The 21226-nt window shown below is 44.1% G+C and overlaps 1 protein-coding gene across 2 annotated transcripts in view; it reads right to left on the bottom strand.

The window, feature by feature from the left end:
- The window catches only part of LOC139541550 (phosphatidylinositol 3-kinase regulatory subunit gamma-like), a 373575-nt gene that overhangs the window by 192350 nt on the left and 159999 nt on the right, over positions 1-21226 (bottom strand). For both annotated transcript variants that reach the window (XM_071346320.1, XM_071346321.1), the window contains exon 6: positions 11471-11672. In XM_071346320.1, coding sequence (XP_071202421.1) covers positions 11471-11672 — 202 coding nt within the window. The remainder of the gene's footprint in view (positions 1-11470; positions 11673-21226) is intronic.

The following is a 21226-nucleotide window of genomic DNA, read 5'->3' as shown; positions in this document are numbered from 1 at the left end:
CTACTATATGTTCTACTACTATATTATCTACTATATGATCTACTACTATATTATCTACTACTATATGTTCTACTATTATATGATCCACTACTATATGTTCTACTACTATAGTATCTACTATATGTTCTACTACTATATGATCTACTACTATATGATCTACTACTATACGTTCTACTACTATATGATCCACTACTATATGTTCTACTACTATATGTTCTACTACTATATTATCTAATATATGTTCTACTACTATATGATCTACTACTATATGATCTACTACTATACGTTCTACTACTATATGATCCACTACTATATGTTCTACTACTATATGTTCTACTACTATATTATCTAATATATGATCTACTACTATATGATCTACTACTATATTATCTACTATATGTTCTACTACTATATGATCTACTATATGATCTACTACTATATTATATACTACCATACGTTCTACTACTATATGATCTACTACTATATGTTCTACTACTATATGATCTACTATATGATCTAATACTATATGATCTACTACTATATTATCTACTATATGTTCTACTACTATATGATCTACTATATGATCTACTACTATATTATATACTACCATACGTTCTACTACTATATGTTCTACTACTATATGATCTACTATATGATCTACTACTATATGTTCTACTACTATATGATCTACTATATGATCTAATACTATATGATCTACTACTATATGTTCTACTACTATATGATCTACTACTATATGTTCTACTACTATATGATCTACTACTATATGATCTACTATATGTTCTACTACTATATGTTCTACTACTATATGATCTACTACTATATGATCTACTATATGTTCTACTACTATATGTTCTACTACTATATGATCTACTACTATATGATCTACTACTATATGATCTACTACTATATGATCTACTACTATATGATCTACTATATGTTCTACTATTAGTATATGATATATTACTATATGATCTACTACTATATGTTCTACAACTATATGATCTACTACTATATGATCTACTACTATATGATATACTACTATATGTTCTACTATATGATCTACTATATGATCTACTATTAGTATATGATATATTACTATATGATCTACTACTATATGTTCTACTATATGATCTACTTCTATATGATCTACTATATGATCTACTACTATATGTTCTACTATATGATCTACTATATGATCTACTATTAGTATATGATCTATTACTATATGATATACTACTATATACTCTATGATCTGCGTTGTTTGGTTTTGGAAGTACTTGGCAGAGTTCTCTGCCTGGCATGGCGCTACATGGTTAAGAAGACCCTTCTCCCTGCGCTGCCGTTTCTCTCTTTGGTCTAATCCACTGAGCTTACGTCTGAGTCCCAAATGAGAGTACGTAGTGCATTACTTTTGATCAGAGTCCTATGGGCCCTGGTAAAAAGTAGTGGACTACATAGGGATTATTGTGCCATTTGGGTTACATCCTATGTTAGAAAGGTCAGACAAACAGACTCAGGTTGGCCTCCCTCCATCTGTTTCTCTGGTGGTTATGGCTGGGGGGCTGGAGCACCATGGGTCAAGTTTTCATAAAAAACCTGACAGAGCGACGGGCCAGAGAGAGCAATGCATTCTGGGACAGCCCAGCACGCTCACTCCTTCTGGTGACGTCAGAGGCGAGCGACAGAGCGAGTGGAAGAGGCTACGCAAATATCACGAGTTCTGACTCATTGACTGTAATCTCCTATTCCAGATTTCTTTGTAAACAGAAGCCAGAAACGGACATTCCTGCGTGATTCAGAGCAATTCGGAGAGCAATTCTCCCGGTGAGCTTTGGCAGTGCATGCGAAGAACAAACAGCATACTCAACATGCTAATGCTTTCCCACTGGACAAAAACTGCTTGAATTAACGTTGTTTCCACATCATTACAACCAAAACAATATGCGTGATGACGTTGAATCAACGTGGAAAACTGATTGGATTTGCAAAAAGTAATTTAGTCTTTCTTTCATCCAACTTTTAACCTACATCCAAAGACATGGTGCCATTCTTTGTTGATTTCAAGTTGAATTAACTTTAGTTGACCAAATGTAAATCCAGACTATACGTTTCTGATAATGTCAGTATACAGTATATCTGAGAATGTCAGTATATATATCTGAGAATGTCAGTAAATATCTGAGAATGTCAGTATATATATCTGAGAATGTCAGTATATTTCTGAGAATGTCAGTATATATATTCGTGAATGTCAGTATACAGTATAACTGAGAATGTCAGTATATATATCTGAGAATGTCAGTATACAGTATATCTGAGAATGTCAGTATACAGTATAGCTGAGAATGTCAGTATATATATCTGAGAATGTCAGTATACAGTATATCTGAGAATGTCAGTATATATATCTGAGAATGTCAGTATACAGTATATCTGAGAATGTCAGTATACAGTATATCTGAGAATGTCAGTATATATATCTGAGAATGTCAATATACAGTATAACTGAGAATGTCAGTATATATATCTGAGAATGTCAATATACAGTATATCTGAGAATGTCAGTATACAGTATATATATCTGAGAATGTCAATATACAGTATATCTGAGAATGTCAGTATATATATCTGAGAATGTCAGTATACAGTATATCTGAGAATGTCAGTATATATATCTGAGAATGTCAGTATATTTCTGAGAATGTCAGTATATATATCTGAGAATGTCAATATATTTCTGAGAATGTCAGTATATATATTCGTGAATGTCAGTATACAGTATATATCTGAGAATGTCAGTATACAGTATATCTGAGAATGTCAGTATATATATCTGAGAATGTCAGTATACAGTATATCTGAGAATGTCAGTATATATATCTGAGAATGTCAGTATACAGTATATCTGAGAATGTCAGTATATTTCTGAGAATGTCAGTATATATATCTGAGAATGTCAGTATATTTCTGAGAATGTCAGTATATATATCTGAGAATGTCAGTATATTTCTGAGAATGTCAGTATATATATTCGTGAATGTCAGTATACAGTATATATCTGAGAGTGTCAGTATACAGTATATCTGAGAATGTCAGTATATATATCTGAGAATGTCAGTATACAGTATATCTGAGAATGTCAGTATACAGTATATCTGAGAATGTCAGTATATATATCTGAGAATGTCAGTATACAGTATATCTGAGAATGTCAGTATATTTCTGAGAATGTCAGTATATATATCTGAGAATGTCAGTATATTTCTGAGAATGTCAGTATATATATTCGTGAATGTCAGTATACAGTATATATCTGAGAATGTCAGTATACAGTATATCTGAGAATGTCAGTATATATATCTGAGAATGTCAGTATACAGTATCTCTGAGAATGTCAGTATACAGTATATCTGAGAATGTCAGTATATATATCTGAGAATGTCAGTATACAGTATATCTGAGAATGTCAGTATATATATCTGAGAATGTCAGTATACAGTATATCTGAGAATGTCAGTATACAGTATATCTGAGAATGTCAGTATATATATCTGAGAATGTCAGTATACAGTATATCTGAGAATGTCAGTATACAGTATATCTGAGAATGTCAGTATATATATCTGAGAATGTCAATATACAGTATAACTGAGAATGTCAGTATATATATCTGAGAATGTCAATATACAGTATATCTGAGAATGTCAGTATACAGTATATCTGAGAATGTCAGTATATATATCTGAGAATGTCAATATACAGTATATCTGAGAATGTCAGTATATATATCTGAGAATGTCAGTATACAGTATATCTGAGAATGTCAGTATATATATCTGAGAATGTCAGTATATTTCTGAGAATGTCAGTATATATATCTGAGAATGTCAGTATATTTCTGAGAATGTCAGTATATATATTCGTGAATGTCAGTATACAGTATATATCTGAGAATGTCAGTATACAGTATATCTGAGAATGTCAGTATACAGTATATCTGAGAATGTCAGTATACAGTATATCTGAGAATGTCAGTATATATATCTGAGAATGTCAGTATACAGTATATCTGAGAATGTCAGTATATTTCTGAGAATGTCAGTATATATATCTGAGAATGTCAGTATATATATCTGAGAATGTCAGTATATATATTCGTGAATGTCAGTATACAGTATATATCTGAGAATGTCAGTATACAGTATATCTGAGAATGTCAGTATATATATCTGAGAATGTCAGTATACAGTATATCTGAGAATGTCAGTATACAGTATATCTGAGAATGTCAGTATATATATCTGAGAATGTCAGTATACAGTATATCTGAGAATGTCAGTATATATATCTGAGAATGTCAGTATACAGTATATCTGAGAATGTCAGTATACAGTATATCTGAGAATGTCAGTATATATATCTGAGAATGTCAATATACAGTATAACTGAGAATGTCAGTATATATATCTGAGAATGTCAATATACAGTATATCTGAGAATGTCAGTATACAGTATATCTGAGAATGTCAGTATATATATCTGAGAATGTCAATATACAGTATATCTGAGAATGTCAGTATATATATCTGAGAATGTCAGTATACAGTATATCTGAGAATGTCAGTATATATATCTGAGAATGTCAGTATATTTCTGAGAATGTCAGTATATATATCTGAGAATGTCAGTATATTTCTGAGAATGTCAGTATATATATTCGTGAATGTCAGTATACAGTATATATCTGAGAATGTCAGTATACAGTATATCTGAGAATGTCAGTATATATATCTGAGAATGTCAGTATACAGTATATCTGAGAATGTCAGTATACAGTATATCTGAGAATGTCAGTATATATATCTGAGAATGTCAGTATACAGTATATCTGAGAATGTCAGTATATTTCTGAGAATGTCAGTATATATATCTGAGAATGTCAGTATATTTCTGAGAATGTCAGTATATATATTCGTGAATGTCAGTATACAGTATATATCTGAGAATGTCAGTATACAGTATATCTGAGAATGTCAGTATATATATCTGAGAATGTCAGTATACAGTATATCTGAGAATGTCAGTATACAGTATATCTGAGAATGTCAGTATATATATCTGAGAATGTCAGTATACAGTATATCTGAGAATGTCAGTATATATATCTGAGAATGTCAGTATACAGTATATCTGAGAATGTCAGTATACAGTATATCTGAGAATGTCAGTATATATATCTGAGAATGTGTCACGTTCCTGACCTATTTTATGTTATTTTTATATGTTTAGTTGGTCAGGGCGTGAGTTGGGGTGGGCATTGTATGTTGTGTGTGTTTTGTTTTGTCTATGGGTGTTGTAGGTGTATGGGGTAGAGAAGAGTGAGGTTTTCTAGTTATGTCTATGGCTGCCTAGATTGGGTCTCAATCAGAGACAGCTGTCATTCATTTGTCTCTGATTGGGAGCCATATTTAAGGTAGCCATAGGCAGTAGGCTTTTGTGGGTAGTTGTCTATGTTGAACGTTTGTAGCCTGTGTGTGTGCACTACGTTATTTAGCTTCACGATCGTTTGTTGTTTTGTATAGTTTGTGTAAGTGTTTCGTTTCGTTTTCATCTTCGTCGTTAATAAAGAGAAGATGTATGCTTATCACACTGCGCCTTGGTCCGTCTCTCCACACGATCGTGACAGAATTACCCACCAAAGGATCAAGCAGCGTGACAAGTGGCAACAGGAGCAAGGCATCAAGGATTCTTGGACATGGGAGGAGATATTGGATGGAAAGGGACCTTGGGTTCAACCTGGAGAATATCGCCGTCCCAAAGCTGAGCTGGAGGCAGCGAAAGCAGAGAGGAGGCGATATGAGGAGGCAGCACGGAGGCAAGGCTGGAAGCCCGTGAGTACTACCCAAAAATTTCTTGGGGGGGGCTAGGAGGTATGGGGCCGAGGGCAGGTAGGAGACCTGCGCCCACTTCCCAGGCTAACCGTGGAGAGCGGGAGTACGGGCAGACACCGTGTTACGCAGTAGAGCGCACGGTGTCTCCTGTACGTGTGCATAGCCCAGTGCGGGTTATTCCACCTCCCCGCACTGGTAGGGCTAGATTGAGCATTGAGCCAAGTGCCATGAAGCCGGCTCTACCTATCTGGCCACCAGTACATCTCCTCGGGCCGGCTTACATGGCACCAGCCTTACGCATGGTGTCCCCGGTTCGCCTACATAGCCCGGTGCGGGTTATTCCACCTCCCCGCAGTGGTCGGGCGACGGGGAGCATTCAACCAGGTAAGGTTGGGCAGGCTCAATGCTCAAGGGAGCCATTACGCCTGCACGGTCCGGTATTTCCGGCGCCACCTCCCCGCCCCAGTCCTGTTCCACCAGTGCCAACACCACGCACCAGGCTTCCAGTGTGTCTCCAGAGCCCTGTTCCTCCTCCACGCACTCGTCCAATGGTGCGTGTCTCCAGCCCATTACCACCAGTGCCTACACCACGCACCAAGCCTCCTGTGTGTCCCCAGAGTCCTGTGCGTCCTGTTGCTGCTCCCCGCACTAGCCCTGAGATGCGTGTCCCCAGCCCGGTACCACCAGTTCCGGCACCACGCACTAGGCCTAATGTGCGTTTCCAGGGTCCAGTATGCCCTGTTCCTGCTCCCCGCACTAGCCCTGAGATGCGTGTCCCCAGCCCGGTACCACCAGTTCCGGCACCACGCACCAGGCCTACAGTGCGCCTCAGCCGGCCAGAGCCATCCGTCTCTCCAGCGCCATCTGAGCCATCCGTCTCTCCAGCGCCATCTGAGCCATCCGTCTCTCCAGCGCCATCTGAGCCATCCGTCTCCCCAGCGCCATCTGAGCCATCCGTCTCCCCAGCGCCATCTGAGCCATCCGTCTGCCCAGTGCCATTAGAGCCGCCCGTCTGCCAGAGCCGCCAACCAGACAGGATCTGCCAGAGCCGCCAACCAGACAGGATCTGCCAGAGCCGCCAACCAGACAGGATCTGCCAGAGCCGCCAACCAGACAGGATCTGCCAGAGCCGCCAACCAGACAGGATCTGCCAGAGCCGCCAACCAGACAGGATCTGCCAGAGCCGCCAGTGAGCCATGAGCGTCCAGAACCGCCAGTGAGCCATGAGCGTCCAGAGCCGTCAGCCTGCCATGAGCGTCCAGAGCCGTCAGCCTGCCATGAGCGTCCAGAGCCGTCAGCCTGCCATGAGCGTCCAGAGCCGTCAGCCTGCCATGAGCGTCCAGAGCCGTCAGCCTGCCATGAGCGTCCAGAGCCGTCAGCGAGCCATGACCAGCCAGAGCCGTCAGCGAGCCATGACCAGCCAGAGCCGTCATCCAGCCATGACCAGCCAGAGCCGTCATCCAGCCATGACCAGCCAGAGCCGTCATCCAGCATGAAGCCATCATCCAGCCAGGTTCCGCCAGAGCCAGCCAGCCAGGATCCGCCAGTTATCCTGGTGCTGTCCCTTATCCTGGTGCTGCCCCTTATCCTGGTGCTGCCCCTCAGTCCGGTACTGCCCCTCAGTCCGGTGCTGCCCCTCAGTCCGGTGCTGCCCCTCAGTCCGGTGCTGCCCCTCAGTCCGGTGCAGCCCCTTAATCCAGTGGGGTTTATTTGGAGGGTGGCCATTTGGAGGAGGCTACTTAAGCGGGTAGTGACTATGGTGGGGTGGGAACCACGCCCAGAGCCTAAGCCACCACCGTGGTCAGATGCCCACCCAGACCCTCCCCTAGACTTTTGGTGGTGCGTTCGGAGTACGCACCTTGAGGGGGGGTTATGTCACGTTCCTGACCTATTTTATGTTATTTTTATATGTTTAGTTGGTCAGGGCGTGAGTTGGGGTGGGCATTGTATGTTGTGTGTGTTTTGTTTTGTCTATGGGTGTTGTAGGTGTATGGGGTAGAGAAGAGTGAGGTTTTCTAGTTATGTCTATGGCTGCCTAGATTGGGTCTCAATCAGAGACAGCTGTCATTCATTTGTCTCTGATTGGGAGCCATATTTAAGGTAGCCATAGGCAGTAGGCTTTTGTGGGTAGTTGTCTATGTTGAACGTTTGTAGCCTGTGTGTGTGCACTACGTTATTTAGCTTCACGATCGTTTGTTGTTTTGTATAGTTTGTGTAAGTGTTTCGTTTCGTTTTCATCTTCGTCGTTAAATAAAGAGAAGATGTATGCTTATCACACTGCGCCTTGGTCCGTCTCTCCACACGATCGTGACAGAATTACCCACCAAAGGATCAAGCAGCGTGACAAGTGGCAACAGGAGCAAGGCATCAAGGATTCTTGGACATGGGAGGAGATATTGGATGGAAAGGGACCTTGGGTTCAACCTGGAGAATATCGCCGTCCCAAAGCTGAGCTGGAGGCAGCGAAAGCAGAGAGGAGGCGATATGAGGAGGCAGCACGGAGGCAAGGCTGGAAGCCCGTGAGTACTACCCAAAAATTTCTTGGGGGGGGCTAGGAGGTATGGGGCCGAGGGCAGGTAGGAGACCTGCGCCCACTTCCCAGGCTAACCGTGGAGAGCGGGAGTACGGGCAGACACCGTGTTACGCAGTAGAGCGCACGGTGTCTCCTGTACGTGTGCATAGCCCAGTGCGGGTTATTCCACCTCCCCGCACTGGTAGGGCTAGATTGAGCATTGAGCCAAGTGCCATGAAGCCGGCTCTACCTATCTGGCCACCAGTACATCTCCTCGGGCCGGCTTACATGGCACCAGCCTTACGCATGGTGTCCCCGGTTCGCCTACATAGCCCGGTGCGGGTTATTCCACCTCCCCGCACTGGTCGGGCGACGGGGAGCATTCAACCAGGTAAGGTTGGGCAGGCTCAATGCTCAAGGGAGCCATTACGCCTGCACGGTCCGGTATTTCCGGCGCCACCTCCCCGCCCCAGTCCTGTTCCACCAGTGCCAACACCACGCACCAGGCTTCCAGTGTGTCTCCAGAGCCCTGTTCCTCCTCCACGCACTCGTCCAATGGTGCGTGTCTCCAGCCCATTACCACCAGTGCCTACACCACGCACCAAGCCTCCTGTGTGTCCCCAGAGTCCTGTGCGTCCTGTTGCTGCTCCCCGCACTAGCCCTGAGATGCGTGTCCCCAGCCCGGTACCACCAGTTCCGGCACCACGCACTAGGCCTAATGTGCGTTTCCAGGGTCCAGTATGCCCTGTTCCTGCTCCCCGCACTAGCCCTGAGATGCGTGTCCCCAGCCCGGTACCACCAGTTCCGGCACCACGCACCAGGCCTACAGTGCGCCTCAGCCGGCCAGAGCCATCCGTCTCTCCAGCGCCATCTGAGCCATCCGTCTCTCCAGCGCCATCTGAGCCATCCGTCTCTCCAGCGCCATCTGAGCCATCCGTCTCCCCAGCGCCATCTGAGCCATCCGTCTCCCCAGCGCCATCTGAGCCATCCGTCTGCCCAGTGCCATTAGAGCCGCCCGTCTGCCAGAGCCGCCAACCAGACAGGATCTGCCAGAGCCGCCAACCAGACAGGATCTGCCAGAGCCGCCAACCAGACAGGATCTGCCAGAGCCGCCAACCAGACAGGATCTGCCAGAGCCGCCAACCAGACAGGATCTGCCAGAGCCGCCAACCAGACAGGATCTGCCAGAGCCGCCAGTGAGCCATGAGCGTCCAGAACCGCCAGTGAGCCATGAGCGTCCAGAGCCGTCAGCCTGCCATGAGCGTCCAGAGCCGTCAGCCTGCCATGAGCGTCCAGAGCCGTCAGCCTGCCATGAGCGTCCAGAGCCGTCAGCCTGCCATGAGCGTCCAGAGCCGTCAGCCTGCCATGAGCGTCCAGAGCCGTCAGCGAGCCATGACCAGCCAGAGCCGTCAGCGAGCCATGACCAGCCAGAGCCGTCATCCAGCCATGACCAGCCAGAGCCGTCATCCAGCCATGACCAGCCAGAGCCGTCATCCAGCATGAAGCCATCATCCAGCCAGGTTCCGCCAGAGCCAGCCAGCCAGGATCCGCCAGTTATCCTGGTGCTGTCCCTTATCCTGGTGCTGCCCCTTATCCTGGTGCTGCCCCTCAGTCCGGTACTGCCCCTCAGTCCGGTGCTGCCCCTCAGTCCGGTGCTGCCCCTCAGTCCGGTGCAGCCCCTTAATCCAGTGGGGTTTATTTGGAGGGTGGCCATTTGGAGGAGGCTACTTAAGCGGGTAGTGACTATGGTGGGGTGGGAACCACGCCCAGAGCCTAAGCCACCACCGTGGTCAGATGCCCACCCAGACCCTCCCCTAGACTTTTGGTGGTGCGTTCGGAGTACGCACCTTGAGGGGGGGGTTATGTCACGTTCCTGACCTATTTTATGTTATTTTTATATGTTTAGTTGGTCAGGGCGTGAGTTGGGGTGGGCATTGTATGTTGTGTGTGTTTTGTTTTGTCTATGGGTGTTGTAGGTGTATGGGGTAGAGAAGAGTGAGGTTTTCTAGTTATGTCTATGGCTGCCTAGATTGGGTCTCAATCAGAGACAGCTGTCATTCATTTGTCTCTGATTGGGAGCCATATTTAAGGTAGCCATAGGCAGTAGGCTTTTGTGGGTAGTTGTCTATGTTGAACGTTTGTAGCCTGTGTGTGTGCACTACGTTATTTAGCTTCACGATCGTTTGTTGTTTTGTATAGTTTGTGTAAGTGTTTCGTTTCGTTTTCATCTTCGTCGTTGTATGCTTATCACACTGCGCCTTGGTCCGTCTCTCCACACGATCGTGACAGAATGTCAATATACAGTATAACTGAGAATGTCAGTATATATATCTGAGAATGTCAATATACAGTATATCTGAGAATGTCAGTATATATATCTGAGAATGTCAGTATATTTCTGAGAATGTCAGTATATATATTCGTGAATGTCAGTATACAGTATATATCTGAGAATGTCAGTATATATATCTGAGAATGTCAGTATATTTCTGAGAATGTCAGTATATATATCTGAGAATGTCAGTATATATATCTGAGAATGTCAGTATATTTCTGAGAATGTCAGTATACAGTATATATCTGAGAATGTCAGTATACAGTATATATCTGAGAATGTCAGTATACAGTATATATCTGAGAATGTCAGTATACAGTATATATCTGAGAATGTCAGTATACAGTATATATCTGAGAATGTCAGTATACAGTATATATCTGAGAATGTCAGTATACAGTATATATCTGAGAATGTCAGTATACAGTATATATCTGAGAATGTCAGTATACAGTATATATCTGAGAATGTCAGTATACAGTATATATCTGAGAATGTCAGTATACAGTATATATCTGAGAATACAGCATGCATAAGACCCATGCTTGATATGTTTCCTATACCTGTTGGATATACCTGGAACCAAAAAAGATTTTAAAAGTGTTCTCCTATGGGGACAGCCGAATAACCCTTTTAGGTTCTAGATAGCATCTTTTTTCTAAGAGTGTAGCCAGCACCACACCACTTCACCAACGCACCAATCAGTCTTACCAGAAGTGGGAGTGTTTGAAGATGGCCTCACTGAAGGTCTGGCCTAGAAGCCTGGGGCTGGCCTGGTTCTGAGCCCCACTCTGGGCCACCCTGACCAAGTGTCTGGTGAGGTGCACCAGGAGCTGGTGGTTGGCCTGGGGGACGCTGGGGGACTCTAGGATCTTCTTCAGCTTCTCGCCACACTCCTCCACGCTCTGAGTCTCTGGAGTAGCAAGACAGAGAGAGGGGGAATGAGTACAAGTGTGAATTGTATTTGTGTGTGTGTGTGTGTATGTGTGTGTGCTGGGACAGAGAGCCAGGCACTAATAACAGAACACACCTACAGTGCCTTCAGAAAGTATTCACACCCCTTGACTTTCTCCATATGTTGTGTTACAGCCTGAATTCAACATGGATTAAATACATTTATTTTCTCACCCATCTACACACAATAACCCATAATGACAAAGTGAAAACATGTTTTTAGACATTTACAAATTTATTGAAAATGAAATACAGAAATATCCCATTTACATACAGTGCATTTGGAAAGTATTCAGACCCCTTGACTTTTTCCACATATTCAAAATGTATTACATTTCCCCCTCATCGATCTACACACAATATCCCATAATGATGAAGCAAACATCTTTTTTTTTTTCTTTTTTTTTTTGCAAATGTAGAAATTTTAAAAACTGAAATATCACAATTACACAAGTATTCAGATCCTTTACTCAGTACTTTGTTGAAGCACCTTTGGCAGCGATTACAGCCTCGAGTCTTCTTGGGTATGATGCTACAAGTTTGGCACACCTGTATTTGGGGAGTTTGTCCCATTCTACTCTGCAGGGCCACTCAAGGACATTCAGAGACTTGTCCCGAAGGCACTCCTGCGTTGTCTTGGCTGTGTGCTTAGGTGAACCTTCACCCCAGTCTGAGGTCCTGAGCGCTCTGGAGCAGGTTTTCATCAAGGATCTCTGTACTTTGCTCCATTCAGCTTTCCGTAATTTCTGACTAGTCTCCCAGTCTCCGCCGCTGAAAAACATCCCCACAGCATGATGTTGCCACCACCATGCTTCACCGTAGGGATGGTGGCAGGTTTCCTCCAGACGTGACGCTTGGCATTCAAGCCAAAGAGTTCAATCTTGGTTTCATCAGACCAGAGAATCTTGTTTCTCATGGTCTGAGAGTCTTTAGGTGCTTTTTGGCAAACTCCAAGCGGGCTGTCATAGGCCTTTTACTGAGGAGTGGCTTCCGTCTGGCCACTCTACAATAAAGGCCTGAATGGTGGAGTGCTGCAGAGATGGTTGTCCTTCTGGAAGGTTCTCCCATCTCCACAGAGGAACTCTGGAGCTCTGTCAGAGTGACATTTACATTACATTTACATTTACATTTAAGTCATTTAGCAGACGCTCTTATCCAGAGCGACTTACAAATTGGTGCATTCACCTTATGATATCCAGTGGAACAACCACTTTACAATAGTGCATCTAACTCTTTTAAGGGGGGGGGGGGTTAGAAGGATTACTTTATCCTATCCTAGGTATTCCTTAAAGAGGTGGGGTTTCAGGTGTCTCAGGTTCTTGTTCAGGTGTCTCAGGTTCAGTGACCATCAGGTTCTTGGTCACCTCCCTGACCAAGGCCTTTCTCCCCAGATTGCTCAGTTTGGCCGGGCGACCAGCTCTAGGAAGAGTCTTGGTGGTTCCAAACTTCTTCCATTTAAGAATGATGGAGGCCACTGTGTTCTTGGGGACCTTCAATGCTGCAGACATTTTTTGGTACCCTTCCCCAGATCTGTGTCTTGACACAATCCTGTCTCGGAGCTCAACGGACAATTCCGTCAAGCTCACGACTTGGTTTTTGCTCTGACATGCACTGTCAACTGTGGAACCTTATATAGACAGGTGTGTGCCTTTCCAAATCATGTCCAATGAAATGGATTTACCACAGTTGGATTCCAATCAAGTTGTAGAAACATCTCAAGGACAATCAATGGAAACAGGATGCACCTGAGATCAATTTCAAGTCTCAGAGCAAAGGGTCTGAATACTATTTAAATAAGGTATTTTTTATTTTTTATTTTAATAAATTAGCTGAAATTCTAAAAAGCTGTTTACGGTTTGTCATGATGGGGTATTTTGTGTATATTGATGAGAATAATATATGTTTTATTCCATTTTAAAATAAGGTTGTAACGTAACAAAATGTGGAATAAGTCAAGTGGTCTGAATAATTTCTGAATGCACTGAAGTATCAGTGATTCTAACATAACACTTTGTTTTCAGGAAATAAAGTTCATTTCTTTGCCGCATTTTTTGCAGTTCTACTTTAGTGCCTTACTGCAAACAGGATGCATGTTTGGGAATATTTGTATTCTGTACAGGCTTCCTTCTTTTCACTCTGTCATTTAGGTTAGTATTGAGGAGTAACTACAATGTTGTTGATCCATCCTCAGTTTTCTCCTATCACGGCCATTAAATTCTTTAACTGTATTAAAGTCACCATTGGCCTCATAGTGAAATCCCTGAGCGGTTTCCTTCCTTTCCGGCTACTAAGTTAGGATTGACACCTGTATCTTTGTAGTGACTGGCTGTATTGATACACCATCCAAAGTGAAATTAATAACTTCACTATGCTCAAAGGGATACTCAATGTCTGCTTTTTTTTACCCATCTACCAATAGGTGTCCTTCTTTGTGAGGCAATAGGAAACCTCCCTGGTCATTGTTGTTGAATCTGTGTTTGAAATTCACTGCTCGACTGAGGGACCTTACATATACACAGCATTCGGAAACTATTCAGATCCCTTCCCCTTTTCCACATTTTGTTACGTTACAGCCTTTTTCTAAAATGGATGAAATAAATAAAAATCCTCATCAATCTACTCCCAATACACCATAATGACAAAATGAAAACAGGCTTTTGGAAATGTCCATGCAACTTATTATGTGACTTGTTAAGCACATTTTTACTCCTGAACTTATTTAGGCTTGCCATAACAAAGGGATTGAATAATTATTGACACAAGACATTTCAGCTTTACATTTTTTATTAATTTGTGAAGAATTATTGGGTATTATGTGTAGGCCAGTGACACAAAATCACAATTTAATACATTTTCAATTCAGGCTCTTACACAACAAAATGTGGAAGAAGTTAAGGGGTGTAGACACTTTCTGAAGGTCTACTCAGTAATTTGAATATTTGACAGATATACTGGGAGATTTGAATTCAGAATTATAGCCTCCCCAACAGCAGCACTGCTGTCTAGAATGGCAATCTGTTGTAGTCACCCATCCATGCCGTTAGCTTTGATGGGACAGCATATATATGGGATAACAGTTATAAACGCTGTGTCTCTGTGTCTCTGGATGGCCTGGGATCAGATCAGCCTCAGCTCCTTTGTGTGTTCTCACAGCTCAGACGATGTTGTTGTTTAGAGAGGAGAAGGCATAATGATGCTCTCACCAAAAGGCCTTCCCATCACTCTGCGAACAAGACCCAACATATGTACCTCTGCAATACTCTGCTGTCTAGGCAGCTAGGGGTTCTCTCTGTGGAAGATCACATAACCACTACGTATTGCACATGCACTTCTGCACTCTGCTTAACGATGAGTGTACTGGAGTGTACCGAGTGTACTGTACTGTAGTGTACTGTACTGGAGTGTACTGTACTGGAGTGTACTGTACCGGAGTGTACTGTACTGTACTGGAGTGTACTGTACTGGAGTGTACTGTACTGTACTGGAGTGTACTGTACTGTACTGGAGTGTACCGAGTGTACTGCACTGGAGTGTACTGTACTGGAGTGTACTGGAGTGTACTGTACTGGAGTGTACTGGAGTGTACTGTACTGGAGTGTACTGTACTGGAGTGTACTGGAGTGTACTGTACTGGAGTGTACTGTACTGGAGTGTACTGTAGTGTACTGTAGTTTATTGGAGTGTACCGTAGTGTACTGGAGTGTACTGTACTGAGTATAGTGTGCTGTAGTGTACTAAGTGTACTGTACTGTAGTGAGTGTACTGTAGTGTACAGTACTGTAGTGAGTGTACTGTAGTGTACTGAGTGTACTGTACTGTAGTGAGTGTACTGTTGTGTACTGTAGTTTATTGGAGTGTACCGTAGTGTACTGTAGTGTACTGAGTGTACTGTACTGTACTGAGTGTACTGTAGTGTACTGTAGTTTATTGGAGTGTACCGTAGTGTACTGTAGTGTACTGAGTGTACCGTAGTGTACTGCAGTGAGTATAGTGTAGTGTACTGTACTGAGTATAGTGTACTGTAGTGTACTGTGGTGAGTGTACTGTACTGTATTGTACTGAGTGTACTGTAGTGTACTGTACTGAGTATAGTGTACTGTAGTGTACTGCAGTGAGTGTACTGTACTGTAGTGTACTGAGTGTACCGTAGTGTGCTGAGTATAGTGTAGTGTACTGTATTGAGTATAGTGTAGTGTACTGTACTGAGTATAGTGTACTGTAGTGTACTGCGGTGAGTGTACTGTACTGTATTGTACTGTAGTGTACTGTAGTGTACAGAGTGTACTGTGTTTTGTGTCCAGCCTTGATTTGATTCTGCTACTAAGGAGAAACACCCATGTCTTCTATTGGAAACTGCCTTTTTATATTTAGTATAGGTACTAAATTATAATGCAGCTAGCTTTCTTCATTCACATACTGTACACGAAAGAAGCAGAATGTGATCCATATTGACCTATTATAGTGGTGCATTTGGACTTTGCAAAGACTTGTATTTTTTTTACCCGTGTTTGTGATCGATCCTAAGTCAAAGTGCTCTGGACTTAAACAACCACCAGGAGGATGGTCTCAGTAAATCTGTCAATCCTGACTAATGGTGTGTTCTGTAGCTAAGAGTGGAAGAGTGTTTGTGTTGAGCCTTTGTGTGTGTGTGTGTGTGTGTATGTGTGTATGTGTGTGTGTGTGTGTGTGTGTGTGTGTGTGTGTGTGTGTGTGTGTGTGTGTGTGTGTGTGTGTGTGTGTGTGTGTGTGTGTGTGTGTGTGTGTGTGTGTGTGTGTGTGTGCGTGTGTGCGTGCGTGTGCGCGTGTGCGTGTGCGTGTTAGCTGCAGAAGTGCTCATTCGTAGAGCACCTCATGTCTGCTGATGAGGAGGACTACTCTCCTGTTAGCTGCTGTAGTCACATGGCTGAGACTGGCTTTTCTCTTAATGACTTCCACCCACGCCTGGGGCCAATAGGGATGGCCTGGTTAAGGCTGGCCCGGGGTGATTATATGAGATAAGTGTCTTAGGGTCAGGGGTTAGAGGTTAGGGACACACTGGGAGAGGGTTAGGAGGGCTTGGGGAGGGAGGAGGTTGTGTGTGTTGAGGGGGAGTGTGTGTGTATATGTGTGTGTGGGTGGGTGTGTGTCGGTCAGAGCTGTTGGATGATATATAGTTGACAATCTGTCTGGTCTGATAGAGGGCAGCTGTGTTGACCTCCTCTTGTCTCGCCTCCTCGGACCACAGACACAGCCAATGACCGCTACCCACCCTAGACCTCCCCCCAGACCCCCTGCCCTCCCACCCACATCCCGTCTGGAGGTGTTATCACCCCGCCCTGTCCCCTCTGTCCTCATGGCCCTCCTCAGAACCTTATCAATACGGTCTGATCCTGGCTCAATAGAGGCCAAGGCTGGGAACTTGACCTGTCCATCTGTCCCTGACGATCTACTGGACACTGAGACTAGGACTGGGCAGGGAGGAGGGGGGGTAGACCTTTTGGTGCCACTAACCGGTTGACTGGATTTCCATCTGTCCATACGGACACTGGACAGCCCAGGGAGGAGGAAGTAAGGGAGGGTTAGAGCTGGGCTGACTAGGGAGGAGGAAGTAAGGGAGGGTTAGAGCTGGGCTGACTAGGGAGGAGGAAGTAAGGGAGGGTTAGAGCTGGGCTGACTAGGGAAGAGGAAGTAAGGGAGGGTTAGAGCTGGGCTGACTAGGGAGGAGGAAGTAAGGGAGGGTTAGAGCTGGGCTGACTAGGGAGGAGGAAGTAAGGGAGGGTTAGAGCTGGGCTGACTAGGGAGGAGGAAGTAAGGGAGGGTTAGAGCTGGGCTGACTAGGGAGGAGGAAGTAAGGGAGGGTTAGAGCTGGGCTGACCAGGGAAGAGAGAGTAAGGGAGGGTTAGAGCTGGGTGCCCCCCTTTGTCCGGTCCAGATGGGCATGGTCTGGCTGTAAAGCTGGCCCTGTGCCCTGGGTTCTTAGAGATGTCACTCTGAGTCTGGATTAGGCCAATAGGATGACTGACCACTTCTTTTGTTTTAGACAGACACAAAGGGATGGGACTGAGACACCTGGACGAAGTCTGCTGGGATTGCTGTTACACTGCCAGTCACATGGTCGGTCAGCCTGACCTTGAGCACTGGACGGTCGGTTGGTCTGTTTCACTCCTGGAGAGTAGCGTTTATATACAGTTGAAGTCAGAAGTTTACATACACTTAGGTTGGAGTCAATAAAACTCGTTTTTCAACCACTTCACAAATTTCTAGTTTTGGCAAGTCGGTTAGGACATCTACTTTGTAGATGTAATTTTTCCAACAATTGTTTACAGACAGATTATTTCACTTATAATTCACTGTATCACAATTCCAGCGGGTAAGAACTTTACATACACTAAGTTGACTGTGCCTTTAAACAGCTTGGAAAATCCCGAAAATGATGTCATGACTTTAGAAGCTTCTGATAGGCTAATTGACATAATTTGAGTCAATTGGAGGTGTACCTGTGGATGTATTTCAAGGCCTACCTTCAAACTCAGTGCCTCTTTGCTTGACATCACGGGAAAATCCAAAGAAATCAGCCAAGACATCAAAAGAAAATGTGTAGACCTCCACAAGTCAGGTTCATCCTTGGGAGCAATTTCCAAACGCCTGAAGGTACCACGTTCATCTGTACAAACAATAGTATGCAAGTATAAACACAATGGGACCACACAGCCGTCATACCTCTCAGGAAGGAGATGCGTTCTGACTCCTAGAGATGAACGTACTTTGGTGTGAAAAGTGCATATCAATCCCAGAACAACAGCAAAGGACCTTGTGAAGATGCTGGATGAAACAGGTACAAAAGTATCTATATCCACAGTAAAACGAGTCCTATATCGACATAACCTGAAAGGCCGCTCAGCAAGGAAGAAGTCACTGCTCCAAAACCGCCATAAAAAAAGCCAGACTACGGTTTGCAACTGCACATGGTGACAAAGATCGTACTTTTTGGAGAAATGTCCTCTGGTCTGATGAAACAAAAATAGAACTGTTTGGCCATAATGACCTTCGTTATGTTTGGAGGAAAAAGGGGTAAGCTTGCAAGCCAAAGAACACCATCCCGACCGTGAAGCACGGGGGTGGCAGCATCATGTTGTGGGGGTGCTTTGCTGCAGGAGGGACTGGTGCACTTCATAAAATAGATGGCTTCATGAGGGAGGAAAATGATGTGGATATATTGAAGCAACATCTCAAGACATCAGTCAGGAAGTTAAAGCTTGGTCGCAAATGGGTCTTCCAAATGGACAATGACCCCAAGCATACTTCCAAAGTTGTGGCAAAATGGCTTAAGGACAACAAAGTCAAGGTATTGGAGTGGACATCACAAAGCCCTGACCTTAATCCCATAGAACATTTGTGGGCAGAACTGAAAAAGTGTGTGTGAGCAAGGAGGCCTACAAACCTGACTCAGTTACACCAGCTCTGTCAAGAGGAATGGGCCAAAATTCCCCCAACTTATTGTGGGAAGTTTGTGGAAGGCTACCCGAAACGCTTGGCCCAAGTTAAACCATTTAAAGGCAATGCTACCAAATACTAATTGAGTGTATATAAACTTCTGACCCACTGGGAATGTGATGAAAGAAATAAAAGCTGAAACAAATCATTCTCTCTACTATTATTCTGACATTTCACATTCTTAAAATAAAGTGGTGATTCTAACTGACCTAATACAGGGAATTTTTACTAGGATTAAATGTCAGGATTGTTGAAAAACTGAGTTTAAATGTATTTGTCTAAGGTGTATGTTAACTTCAGACTTCAACTGTAAATGGGTTTAGGAGGTGTGACAGAATCGACAATAGGAGGATTTGGGAGGGTACTGAGGAGGACTAGGGAGGGTACTGAGGAGGACTAGGGAGGATACTGAGGATGACTAGGGAGGGTACTGAGGAGGACTAGGGAGGGTACCGAGGAGGACTAGGAAGGGTACTGAGGAGGACTAGGTGTGATGCAGATCAAACAAGAAAATATTTTTATTTTCAGAGAGCTGAGGGAGGAAAAGAAGGAAGGCGAGGGAAGACAGGAAGGAAGGAGAGGGAAGACAGGAAGGAAAGAGAGGGAAGACAGGAAGGAAGGAGAGGGAAGACAGAAAGGAAGGAGAGGGAAGACAGGAAGGAAGGAGAGGGAAGACAGGAAGGAAGGAGAGGGAAGACAGGAAGGAAGGAGAAGGAAGACAGGAAGGAAGGAGAGGGAAGACAGAAAGGAAGGAGAGGGACGGTACCCCCTGTATATAGCCTCGCTATTGTAATTTGTAAGTCGCTCTGGATAAGAGCGTCTGCTAAATGACTTAAATGTAAATGTAAATGTATTGTTATTTTACTGCTGCCGTTTAAATATTTGTTACATTTATTTTCTATTTTTTACTTATCCATTTTTTACTTGACACTTATTTTTCTTAAAACTTCTTAAAGCATTGTTGGTTAAGGGCTTGTAAAGTACCTTAAGCATTTCACTATAAGGTTGTTGTATTTGATTTGATTTGATGTAGTATTGTTTTACAGCAAACCAACCTCCAAAGTCAAAAACCAGTTCCATTTTAGTCAGCTTAACCTCACAGAACCCTCAAATTTCCACCATGCGTCTTTTCAAGTGGTTTATCCTGACTTAAAATGTTCCCATAAATAAAAGAGAGAAGCTTGTGCTGGGAGTGTGATGAAACAGGTAGGAGCTGGGAATGTGATGAAACAGGTAGGAGCTGGGAGTGTGATGAAACAGGTAGGAGCTGGGAGTGTGATGAAACAGGTAGGAGCTGGGAGTGTGATGAAACAGGTAGGAGCTGGGAGTGTGATGAAACAGGTAGGAGCTAGGAGTGTGATGAAACAGGTAGGAGCTGGGAGTGTGATGAAACAGGTAGGAGCTGGGAGTGTGATGAAACAGGTAGGAGCTGGGAGTGTGATGAAACAGGTAGGAGCTGGGAGAGACAAGCACTTACATCATTGACTGAAGCTGCTGTTGTTGGCGGAGGGGAGAGGCTGAATAATTTTGGGGGAGGTCAGGGGGGAGAGAGTGTGAACTCGGCCTGAGGGTTGCCATGGCCGCAGTCTACCCTAAGGTGTTCCCACACACGCGCACACACACACACACACACACACACACACACACACACACACACACACACACACACACACACACACACACACACACACACACACACACACACACACACACACACACACACACACACACACACACACACACACACACACACACACACACACACACACACACGCATGCATACACAAAAGCTTTCACACACACACACCAATGCACACACAAGTTCATACACAAATACACACATGCGCGCACACATGCACACACACCACCCACGGAAAGCACGACTCTCCTTATGTTCAAGGGAAAGGGTCATGAAAAATAGATCAGGTGCTACAGCATGTCTGTAAAAGAGAGAGAGATGTGAGGACAGAGCAGAAGTTGGAGAGAGGGATAAGATATATTAATCTGGAGCTGGGCCAACAGACAACTGAGCTGAGAGAG

This window comes from Salvelinus alpinus, chromosome 16 (assembly GCF_045679555.1).
Source record: "Salvelinus alpinus chromosome 16, SLU_Salpinus.1, whole genome shotgun sequence".
In the NCBI taxonomy this organism is placed as follows: Eukaryota; Metazoa; Chordata; class Actinopteri; order Salmoniformes; family Salmonidae; genus Salvelinus; species Salvelinus alpinus.
The sequence above is the reverse complement of the archived record's forward strand: the minus strand, read 5'-3'. Positions and strand labels throughout refer to the sequence as shown.